Source organism: Agelaius phoeniceus, chromosome 10, assembly GCF_051311805.1.
Source record: "Agelaius phoeniceus isolate bAgePho1 chromosome 10, bAgePho1.hap1, whole genome shotgun sequence".
Lineage (NCBI taxonomy): Eukaryota > Metazoa > Chordata > Aves > Passeriformes > Icteridae > Agelaius > Agelaius phoeniceus.
In genome coordinates, this window is record NC_135274.1 from 22,569,569 (window position 1) to 22,582,269 (window position 12,701).

The 12,701-nt window shown below is 43.0% G+C and overlaps 1 protein-coding gene across 1 annotated transcript in view; it reads right to left on the reverse strand.

Moving 5' to 3' along the window:
- The window catches only part of FNDC3B (fibronectin type III domain containing 3B), a 186,403-nt gene that overhangs the window by 77,013 nt on the left and 96,689 nt on the right, over positions 1 to 12,701 (reverse strand). Inside the window, exons 5-6 of the mRNA XM_054639573.2 lie at positions 10,341 to 10,584; positions 9,128 to 9,412 (exon numbers count right to left, since the gene is read on the reverse strand). Coding sequence (XP_054495548.2) covers positions 9,128 to 9,412; positions 10,341 to 10,584 — 529 coding nt within the window. The remainder of the gene's footprint in view (positions 1 to 9,127; positions 9,413 to 10,340; positions 10,585 to 12,701) is intronic.

The following is a 12,701-nucleotide window of genomic DNA, read 5'->3' on the forward strand; positions in this document are numbered from 1 at the left end:
TAGCAGTCCTATGTGGGACAAGGCCAAAATGTGATCTTGGATATTGGCACAACCAGTTGCACCACTAAGAAGCCTTCCAAATATTTAAAATATTTCACAGAAATATCCACCTGATTACTGCTTGCTGGGGAGGATTCAACAAAGCTACAGGAATTTCAGCTCATTCTGGATTTCATTGCTGAGATTAAATTCAGGGACAAGTCACATGAATCGCAGTAAATCAAAGCAGCTGCTTCTAAGCACAGCTCCTTAGAGGGGAAACGAAAAACAAGAAAAAAAAAACAACACAAAAACCAAACTCAAGGTTCAGGACAACATCTTTTATAATAAACCTTGGAGAAAACTGAAATGGCTGCTTCATTTTAGAACATTTTAGAACAGTTTAATCTTTCTGTTAACTGCAACACTCAAAGCATCACCCTGCACTAAGATTCCTCCTCCCCTTAAAAGCAAATATACTGAAGGTCACAAAAACTTCAGAAATCAAATTCCACCCTTCCTCAGAAAAGGAGGAGGAACCAATGGGGTTTGAAGCACAGCCTAAGAGAGTTCAGTAAACAAATCCCATTAACTTCAGGGGGACATGAAATTTCATTTCACCACCTTTGCAAATCCAGCTGGAAACACAGACGGACATTGTTCAGAACATCTGGCTATACAAATAAGTGTTGTTCATTAAATCATTAGACTTAAACACGTTTTGTTTTTTATAGTCTGGAGGGAGGAAATGTTCTACCTCTTCCCTATAAATACCCTCTCCCTTTTGGCTCCATGTCCCAGATATTGCCAAATAAGGGAAACACAGTTCCCTTCCTTTGTCGGTGGTCCATGTTATCTCCTCCTAACTGGTGAGGATACACTGCTTATCTTGCTCCCAAGCTCTCAGATCTTGGTGTAACTCTTCTCCCCATCACAGGCATTTAATCAGTGAACATTTAAGCAGGATGAAAATGTACTTTGTACAATTTTTTTTTTTCTGTTGGGTGGGTATCCATAAATTATGTAAACTCCTAGGAAAAAGGTTCAGATTACAGTCTTCTGTATTTGACTGTCAGTTGCAGCAGAAGCTGCAAATTCCTGAGATAATATGAAGATCCTCTGGGGGAAGAGGTTGTGCCTTACATCATTCAGCACTGACTTCCTGATAAATGATGGAGCAGACAGTTTAGCCAGCTCGCCCTGCCAAGGAGATCCTGCTGGCAAAACGAGGCAAGGGAGGGATAAAGCAGATGGGAATAAAAATATGAGAGCCTACAGAAACTGATCAGGATTGGGAAAAACAGCTTTGAGGTAAAACACCAGCCACTGCCAAAAGGGTTTATGAGCCCTAATAAGGTCAAACACGAGCCCTGGAGCCAGATTCCCTCACTCTTTACTAGATATGCCCTACATGTTCCTCAGTGGACTTTGAGCTGTGTTTCCTGTAGCTGGCACACTTAGGAAGATTAGGGAGCTCCTAATGAGATTTATTTTGTCAAAGCTGCTGTGATGAGACTGAAAAGTGTAACCAGAACTGTGGTGACCCATTCTGCCCCATGGATGGCTCAGAGCCATGGATGCCCAGACCACCAGTTCTCAGAGCACCTCATAACCATGCTGGATCATTTGTATCCATACTGCCCTGGTGTTCTTTTGCATTTTCAGGTGCAAAAAGTTTGAACAAAACCAAGTTTGAGGCATTTCCATTCGCCTTTAAAAACAGCTGACACTGAAGATGGGAGAATATTGTGCAATTAAATTAGGAGATGCTCCCATTTAGCTGATAAAGAGAATCCCTTATCTACAACTTCTGGTGCCAAAGTTATGAAGCTGGTTCTTTAGTCTTTCAAGATAAGTGCATAAAAATAGAGTGTATCTCCTCCCACCCTGTGTCAGCCCTTCCCAGCTTGCAGAGCTCTGTGCTGTGAAAGAAGGGAGGACTGCCATGGCATTCAGGCTTCCCATAAACTTTAGGTTTGTTCCTGCAGGATGGATACAGCAGGAGAATACCTCCCTGTTTGTGACAGGTCAAATGCAGGCAAGATTTCACAGGCTGGCAAATTCCTGGAAATTATCTGCACACAGGCAACTTCTGGGAAAGAGTTGGTCAAGAATGCCTGAGAAGGAAGAACCCCCAGGCAGCTCAAAGCAGAACCCTGCTGGGTTTGGAACTGGGCAAAGCTATGGCAGAGGCAGGGAGGGCACTGGGCATGGACTTGCTTTCCAGCACCATCTGTGATATTTAGCTTTTACCCTTCTCCATCAAAGCCCCCATGATTTAAGTTAAGCTTCAAGACAGCAGAGGAAACAGATTTGTTTCTCTCCCTCAACAGAGTGTATTTCAGTGATGCTGGATAAACATTTCAGCCATTCTTTCTGCTGAAGAAAAGTCACAAATTAAGCCTGATCTGGATAAATTCTTGCAGGCACAGAGAACTTGGGAATGTACTCTACCTGAACCCTGCAATATGTTTCTAATACAGCCATCAGTCTATATAAAGCTCACTTAAGTGGTTACTTCATGTGACTATTAGGCAAAAATATTATTTGGTGAGAATCTGTGTGGCCCAGCTAATGGAGCTCAAGCTGGTACACCATGGTGTATCTGACACTCATAATCACTTTGTTTACTGCCTGAACAAGCACTTCACAGCCCATTATTTTAGAGAAAATACCAAAGATAAAGACTGTTGAAGAAGCAGGCATATTTCCAAATAGAAACAAACAAAAGCACAAGCTCAGCCATGATGTGGGAGATAAGGTCAAGGCACGAGAATATCACATTGGAAATTCTGGGTGTCACAAATGAACACTGGTTTCTCAAGTTCAGACTGTGCCCTAATTAATGCATCCTATTTCCTCTCATGCATTAAAACTTACAGGAAAACAGCACACAAAATCTATTTCTAATGAGATATAAGTCTGAAGAATTCAGACAAGTAGTATTAATGGCTAAAACTTAAAAAAAATGCAGTAGGAACAGTAACACCATTTAGAGTTCATGTTTGATGCTGATCTATCCTCTCAAGATTCCACACGTCTCTGGTTCTACTAAATATTATGTTTCATGTTGCATTATTTGGTATAATACTAAAATTCACTCAACCTGACAGATGTATTTTACTCTTCTGTGTGTTTTTTTTCAGTGCTATTAATAAAATCACGGTGTCAGTTTTGACAGATTGTTTTCAGGAGACAATCTTATTGAAACTCCTTATTTTATAGAAGCAGGTACATTTAGGGACACCAGAGAAGCTGCATTTAACATAGGGATGTTTTGTGTAGCAGCAGAAAAAACATTTATCATAAATTTTGTCTGCAGAATATTTCTATACTGGTATAACAAATGGCTATTAGCATGTACCAAATCATCAGTTCCCAGCTAAAAGAAAATAAAATTTACATGTAATGCCAGGGTTTCTCAGCCTTTTTGCTTACATGGACCAAAAGTGATCAAACTACTCTTCTAAGCTTTTAAATCTAGAGGATATACAAGCACAGATAAATGTATGACTCAATAAGCAAAATGGATTCAGGACCAAAATAGAAAAGAATTGACAGGATCTAGAATGAGTAAGAAGAGGAACTTCGCCTTGTTCCTGTCTGCACTGAATCACAGCTCCTACAATTTACCTTTAATTCACAGGCTCTGGATTAAAACAACAACTTGATACAGTTAAAAAAATAGGAAAAAACCACACTTTTTCCTAAGTATACTTAAATGTTACATGGGAGATTGAGAGACAACAGGATGGGGCTGTACCAAGAACGCCTCAGCTCTGGCTTTTCATCCCTCACCCACTCTTGCAGAGCACATCCCTCCACATTCAGGGATACCTGAGGGTACTTCTTCACCTCACAACACCTGCTTTGCCAACTTAAGTACTTACTTCAAAATGTTTTCAAATTAAAACCACCATTGTCAGGAAGTGCTCTTGCCAAGCCCATTTTCTGTGTATTCCCAACGCATTGCCCTCAAAGAAATGAGCACACAGAGCTACCCACCCACATCTCCTGAGAAACTTGGAGCAGCAGGAATTTGAAGCCGTGGTTTTCACCTTTCAGAGTAGCTGGAGACTGCTTCAGTGCACAAAATCAGGAGGAAAGGTGTTGCTTTCCTCTTTCCACAAGAGGAAAGCAACACCTCTGAGGCTTGTACACAGTGGAAGTTTATGATCTGTCAATAGTCTGCAGCAGCTCTTTGAACTATCAATTGATTCTCATGCTTTTTCCTCCCTTCTCCACATGTAAAGCACATCAATGCCACAGAGCAGTGAAGTGCACACCAAACTCAGTGTTCCCCACTGGGAAAGCAAATGTACTTTTCAAAACTGAGTGAGATGAGTTCACAGACAACAGGGCAGAGAGAGGGCACCAAAGGACTGGGCAGGACTTGACCCTCCCTGGTGCCTGCCAGGTCTGGGTGCTGCTGGAGGGGCCAGGAGCAGCATGTGGGACTGTTCAAACTTGCAGGCTCCTTCCTCAGCATCATCTTCATCACGCTCCTGGGCTAGAAGGGCTGATCTGAAGCCAGATCTTCTCAAATGGGGACAAAACCTTGCTTAGGAACACTTCCACAGTGGCACACAGCAGCCTGGAGGCAGCTCCCTGCCCAGGCTGGTCAGTTTGTCCTGGCACCCAGCTCCTGCACAGGATGCACACAACAATCCATTGCCCACTTCCCACTTTTACCCACTTCAAGTGGTTTACTTTCAGCTGTCTCAAGCTCTTCAAACTTCAAAAAGGATTTAAAAAAAAAAAAAAAGATTTTATCTCATTTGAACAGAGGAAAAAAAAAAAAAGATGCTTTATAAGGAAATAGGCAAAAGCATTGTCAGAATGCTCAAAACTGCTTATGTTCCCACAGTACTTGCAGCCACACACAGAACTTCTTGAACTACCAGATCACTGCATGGCCAAGAAGGGAGCCACTGAGTGCACGAGAAGGAAGTGACTCAGACTGAAATTCATAAAGGACAGCATGAATGGGACAGGATTTCCGCTTACAGCTCTTTTTACATGGCAAGGCTCCTTTACTAAAAAAAAAAAAACCAAAAAACCACAAAAAACCCAACCCTGCTCCCTCCTGTCCCATTCAGTTTTTAAACGGCTCTGTGGAAAAGCTCCAATATGGATTTTAAATCAGAATCCCAGTATCATATCTCCAAGCCCTCTACCTGTACAAAATACCATCCATCATCCTACAAGAAACAGAAGAATTGCTTAATTTTCAGTCAATTATAAGCAATCAGTTTCCTTTCTTTTTTGCCTTAAAACAGCCTATTTCCAACATAACTAGAAATCTTTATTTACAAGTGTACCACCCAACACAGCATGATGCAGTCAATGGAAAAGGTCAGAATTGCACTTATATCCCCAATCTGAAACCATACATTTCCTAGTAAAAAGAGAATGCTGCTCTTATAGAACCAGCCTGGGATAAGGGTGCATTATAGAAACAAAAACTTATTTTTAATGTACCATCATCTTGTACAGAGTACTGAGGTGCATAGGCTGGATCCACAACTGGAGAGGTGACTGAACAGTAATTTAACAATAATCCAGAGTAATTCACTTAATTTCAGTACTGATTGCATTCAGAATTGATGATCTATAACCCCATTTCTTCAACCAGTGGTGAAGCAGATTTTTGGGGAACCCTTCCTTCTTTTAATATTGAAAGGAAGCTGGAAGTTATTGATATATGGCAGAATTTTCCATGGGAGAATAAATTTGGATGGAAAAAAGGTTTTTTAAAATTTTTAAATTAAATACGACACATACTGTGATTTTTCAGGGAAAAGGGTTGAGATGCCCTTGCATTGTATGCTGGACATTTTCTTCAATACAATTGACATGATCCCAGTGGTTTGGGATGGACCTTAAAGATGCTCTTGTTCCACCCCCTGCCATGGACAGGGTCACCTTCCACCATCCCAGGCTGCTCCCAGCCCCATCCAACCTGGCTTTGGACACTCCCAGGGATGGGGCAGCCACAGCTTCTCTGGGCAACCTGTGCCAGTACCTCCCCACCTTCACAGGGAAGAATTCCTTCCCAAAATCCCATCTAACCCTTCCCTCTTTCAGTTTAAAGCCATTTGCCGTGTCTTGTCACTCCATTCCTTTGTCAAAAGCCCCTCTCCAGCTCTCTTGTAACCTCTTTAGGGGGTCTAAGGTCTCCCCCTTCCCCAGGCTCAACGCTCTCATTCTGTGTTGATAAGGAAAGTGTTCCATCCCCTTTATTGCTCCTGCCCCAGCAGAGTGGGTGTGCTAAGGAAGGAGGAACACACCCCTCAGAGAAATCACTACCAAAAGCAAGGAGCAGGACAAGCATCACCTTCAGCACAGGGGCAGCAGATCCAAGAACAGAAACTCCCATTTCCCTGTCACAAATCCCCTGTGGGCACCATCTCTCCCTGCTGATTAAAGCAGACACTCCAATTGCCTCTCTGAGCATCAGCCCAGGAGCAGCTGGGACTGCAGGGAGAGGTGGCGAGCTCCCACCCACACTTCCAGCACTCAGGCAGCTCCTAAATTTTGTTTTAGGCAGCCCAATCCCTAAGGACAGCAATCATTGTCAGGCTGTAGCACTGTGTACTGACACAGGCTGTTCTCTGCAGCAACCAGAGCTGAGCCTGTGCAAGCGCCTGCTCCAGCTGTGTCTGGGGCTCCTAAAGCCCCCTCCCTTGCCAGCAGCTGGATCCCAGCACTGCTCCATCATCCAAACACCCCAAAGAAGCCAGCTCCACTGCAGGAGCACACACACCCCACAGCCAGATAGGAAATGACAGGCCATCAAGCACATCACAATCCCGACCCAAAAATCCACGCAAACAAAGCCCTGAGCTCCAGCTCTCCTTCACCTTATTCCAAGTTTTACTGAAAATTCATACATTTCTACTCCCCTCCTATGGAGTTTTTTGGTTAAGTGGTTTTCTAAATAAAGATTTATCCACAAGTTTTATACATATATATACACATTTTTATATATTTATGTATCTAAAAATAGGTTTTCCAGGCTATTCTGCAATGTTGGAAGCAGCCACACAGCACCATCAAGTTTTTAACTATTAGCAGGCTGAACAGATACACATCCACAAAACCTGCAAGTTTAAACCCCTTTGCTACTTGTTGCTTCTGACACATTCATTTTTTCTGGCTATTCAATTAGCAACTGTGCCCAGACTGCTGTTAACTCTCACCCTAATTACCTGTGTGGCCAGGTTAGTCAGGTATTCATCAATAAATCCCCAAATAATTAAAGAAGAAACAGAGAAGGAAAATATAAAGCAACAGATATTATTAGAACCTTGTAAATACCAAGTGGGAACTTATCTTATTTTAGGGAGCTGCTTCATGAGAGCCTTTAAGAAACCTCTCTGACCTTTCTGCAGAAATCTGAATGTAAGTTTACATGTATGACCATAATAATACACTGATGTCAAAAACCTCACATTTGAGCCCAGTGTATCTTTTTTTTTTTTCCTTTTAATATGAAAACAATTCTCCCATTCCTGCTCTGGCCATGGACTTGCTGCAGAGCAGCTGATGCAACTGCAGGGCTGCCACTTCTGGGTGCAGATGCAGAACCTAATTTTAAAGGGCAGGAGGGTGGGACAAGGGATGCTTATGTGCCCAGCCTGCTGTTAGGGGCTTTTCCAGAGCTGGGGAAGCACTCCATCCCTTGCTGTCCCCAGTCTGAAGGCACTCTCTGGCTGACAGGACTGGATGTGCTGTAGCCTTGACTCCACTGATTTTCTTGGCATTTTAAAGGCCTCGTGCTCTTCAGCTGCAGCACAGCAGACCAGTCCAAAGCAACGAATTAGACAAACACAAGGGTTGCAGGAAACCCTTAGATAAGATGCTTTTAAATGATTTCTAGATTATTTCAGAAGTGATCAGCCAGGCTGACTCAGTACCCACTGAACCAATACTGTAAGACTATACTTTTTTCCAGGTCTTTTACATCCAAGCTTCAAACACCTCATGTATTCCACCTCAAATAAACACCTAAACATAAATAAAAATACTAAAGTTTGCATAAGCTGATTGGCAAGAAATAACTAGAAAGTCTAATGCAGTGATTCATTTTCTTGGATTACAGCATTCCCAAATACAGCTCCTTGCTAATTCTGAAGCACATTTGCAAATCCTCATTCCTTACCATGCCAGCAGCATTTTTCCCCCTCTTTGGCTATTGATGCAGTTAATTTTCATAACTATTTCTTTCAGTTATGTCTCACATGTAAAATAAGAGGCATATAAATATACACTAGAGATAGATAATGGAAAACCTGTGTTTTATGCATAAATTAACTCAAGATATTTCACAGTGTGCTACATTATGAATATCCTGGACATGCTGCTTTGGTTACTACATCAAAGTTTGTTCAGGCAGCTGCTGCAGCAGTCAGCAAAGAGACAAGCAGAGAGGAGAAAGGCAGGTAGGTATAAGAGATTATAACAAGTTACCAAAATAAATTTAGGTAGAACTGTGTGCAGAATGGCTTGTGATAAATGAGATTTGATTACACTAGAGCACTGAGTTGTTCATCTAAAGTTTTAAATTTTTGAATGGCAAGTCTCTGAAAATGCTGAAGAAAATTATTTCAAAAGTAGCCAGATTTATTTGACCACTATTTACAATGGCTAACATTAAGAAATTTCTTCTCAGTTCTGTTTTCAACTAATCTTACTTTCACTGAATTTTCACATTAAAAAAAACCTTTTCCAATAACTTTACTAGGTTAACCAAGGATATGCAAAAGAGTGGTTCCTAGTAGTCAGATTTTGGTTATAGCTTAATTGTCCATGAAGATTTTTGTGAAGTGCCAAGATGCCTCTCCGAAAAGCAAAATTTAACCGAGACCTCACCCTTAAAACCCATTTCTGGTTCCAGCAGATAAAAAGAGAACGATGCTGCATCTACCAAGGGAGCAGTCACAAAATATGGGGAGGCACTGGGCTCACCTTACAAAACAAACACAGCCCAGCAAGCCCAGCGCTGGGATTTAGGTTCACACCGTATTAACGCGTGGGTGGGAGTGTTTCTTGGCACGGCCACTGGATCCACACAGAGGAGGTCACAAGCCGGAAAGGTGCAATAAAAAAGGAGTTAAAAATAAATAAATAAAGCTCTCTTTTTTACCATGTGGGTCTTGCTCATTTGACTTTGGGCTGCTCCTTGCTCTGCGCTCCGGTTTCTTCAGGGCCGGGGCTCCCCCGCCGCCGCTGCTGGCCCCGTTGTGGCTCTTGGCATAGCCATTGTACACCGTGGTGCAGCTGCCTATATGGCTCTTGTAGATGGAGGAGGGAGGGCTGTTCAGGCGGTTCTGGCGGTCAATCTGCCTGTCTTTGAGTTTTTTGTGCTGTGGTTTGCTGTACTGGTCTTCCCTGGTGATGTAACTGGACATCCCATATAGTGGTATGATTTCTGAAATGGGACAGTTCACCCACGTTAACTCAGAACAACAAAACAACTGAGGGTTTTTTTTCCCCCAGAAAACCAAATTTCTGGTTATCTCCAAATGAAATTACTCCAGATGTTCCTGGAGGTTTTTAAAAGAAAACCCTTTTTTGCAATGGTTTTGTATTAACTGTGCTCCTTTGATGACAGAATTTTACTCTGGATGAGTTTCCAAAATACCGCTACTAGGGTGATGTTTTTCCCTTCCTTTTCAGTTTTTGTGTTTCAGGGACAGATTACAAGCAAAAATCTAGACAGGACTGATCTTTTGGAAAAAGTCTTCATAAGCTTAGAGCAATTTAGCATTTTCTTCCTCAGGGCCTGACTGGACAGAACGAGCTGAGATGTGCTGGTTCCAAGCTGCCAACCCTGGATTACATGCAATTTAACTTCCCAGTATAAATAGACTTAACAATCATGTCAGTTGTGCTGCCTAAGGAGAGAAGTGCAACATGAAGCAGAAGCTTTGGGAATTAAAACTATCTCAAAAAAAGTTTGAGAATTACCATAAATATCATGTACATTCTTTGGATACACTTCGTTAAATACAATCCCCACTTCACTTCCCCCTCCATGGATGACTCTTTCTTAACCTAAGGCAGGTCAGCTTGCAGGGATCACAGTATTTCCTGATTTTTTCTACAATTCAATCCTCCTTTTTGTGCTTCACTTTGAGTGCGAACCTTGAAAATATCATGCCCAAAACAGTTTTGTCTTTAAAAACAGATACTCAGAGCTAAAGCCCCTCACTCAGGATATTAAAGGAGGCTCCATCCATGTAACAAAGCCACTCTCTAAGTTCTCCACCTCATTCCTACTCTTGGTTCCCCCAGTCCTTACACTTTGCTGAACACAGGTGTGAAAGGCCATTCCCAGTGCCTTCCTCCCAGCTCACCTTGCTCTCCATATATTGTTGGGGGAAGATGATGCTGCGGGAAAAACTGCGGTGGCATGTCCCCAGGTCCAGTGACAGGAGGGTAGAAGGCTGTGTGGGAGTTGTGGATGAAGTGGGGATGGTGTGCCAGGTAGGGGGGCAGGTGATGGGTTGGCGAGATGGCCGAGGGGTAGCTGGGAGGGAAACACTCCGGGGACTGCGGCGTCACCACCACCCTGCGGACACCCGTGCTGTCTTCTATCACCTGCAGAGAAAGGAGCACGTTAGGCAGCATGTGAACCAGGCACACCTCTCAAACAGCACTGTTTACAGCTTGTCCTCCCACTGCAAAACAGTTGGGCATGGGGTTTAGCTTCACCAATAAACACAATTCTAAAATTAATATCGGCAGAAATAACCGCGGCGGTGATGTGGCTTTTCCTGGAGACTCAGATATCCACACTAATCACTGGGAGCTGAACTGCTGCTACTGATAACTATGTGGGTTAAGGGACAGAATAAATAACCTGCATTTAGGGAGGAAAACAATTGAAAAAGGAACACAAAGCACCAAAATAAGCATTCTCTTTGGGACTGACCTTACATTCTGCCCATAACATTTCTTCCACGGATTTTGACAGCGCCCTGAGAATGGAGTTAGTAACACTTTGGAAAGCAGCTGGCACTGCTGCCATGGAGAGGCTGTGTGTGTGCACAGAGACATGTACTCTGCAGGAACCTGCTGTGCTGGCCTACATTTGCAAAGGAGCTGCTCTGTTCATAACAGGTAGCTGCTCAGGACAAATCACAGGGCAGGGGGTTTGTTTCTGTTACAGAGCTGGTCTATACATCCACACAAATCAGCTCTGGGATATGCATAACTTGGCCACCACAGGCAAAGCATGTAAAAACAGATGTAGGAAGGTGGAAATGTGCTTAGGCTGAAAAATGTTTTTCAGGTTATAATTTTTCCAGAGTTGTATTTCTGGAGAACAGTCAACCAGCCAAATTTCAATCCAGACTTAGGAACCAAGCTTTTCTTGAAGCTCATCCAAAAAACTTCTGCCATTTCTTAAATTAAAAAATACAACCACGTAAGAACCATTTGACTGTGGATGCTGGCATGCACGAGGTGGAAAAGCATGAAGGAAGCATCATTTAATTTCATACAACAAACAGGTTGTTGAGGACCTGATTTTCTCCAAACTGACTGCTGGCACACAGATGGAGCAGTACCTGTGATGAATATGGTGTATGAGGTACATGAACGTGCACCAGAGGCACCTGCTGCAGGATGCTGCCACTCTCAGCTGATTCCCATATTTGTACAGCACCAGCAGAAGAGACTCTGCTGTGGATTGCCCACACTCCAGAGGCTCCCATCACATCCCAGTGTCTTTACTCTAAGCCACAAAGACAAATCTGTGCCCTGGAGCAGAGGAATGGCACAGGCAGGTTGCTGTTTGTGCCACACAGCACCAGCCCTGCCCTGGGGCAATGAGCACAGCCCTGAGCAGAAAAACTGCTCCAGCAAACAGCAGCTCCTGCCTCAGGCACCAGCTGAGCAAGGAATCACAGGGGAAAATCCACCCAGGAGTGGCTGACCCAATTCCTGCCCCAGGCCATGTGTGCCCTCAGGTTCTGGGCATTCATGCCTGTTAGCTATGGGATGTGACCATGCACACACAATTTCTGTGGCTTGGCTGGCCTCTACACAAGACAGTTTTCTATAGAAAGTTAATTCAGTCACTTGTAACATTTCACAGTAAAAATGCGTTGCTTGCTGAGTAACCAAAATAGTAATTGTTTGGCTTAACATACTTGATTCTACCCTCAGAATTTACGACTTCCACAAGCAATTTGTCAGCTGCCAGCTTTAAATTTCAAAGACTTTACAGAGTCCTCAGAAGACAGCTGAATCTCAGAGATTTAGACTATCACATCCTTTCAACTGCTCCATTTTCAGGCTTTCTATCTCTGCTACTGGTTCTGCTCCACAGCAACTCTTATCCTGCTGCCAGGTCTCCAACCTGCACTCAGAAACCTGAAAAAGAGAGAAATCCTTTCCCGTTTAGCACATATTTGAAAAACAGAACTACTGATCAAGGACTGTGCACAGAAATGCTGGATTTAACTCCAGACTCAGATTATGCTGTAACTTAATTGAGAGAGCAAGTTCCTACATCTGATGTGAGAGGTTTTCATCATGGCTTTAACTAGTCCAAGCCTCAAAGCCAACTCCAAGCTCTTATCTCAGCATCTAGACCAGCTACATGTGCCTTTTGTGCTGTGGTGAAAGATGAATATATTAAGGAACAGATTTAGACAGAAAGCTTGTACACTGAGCAGCACATAATGTAAACCATATTTTAAATTATTAGG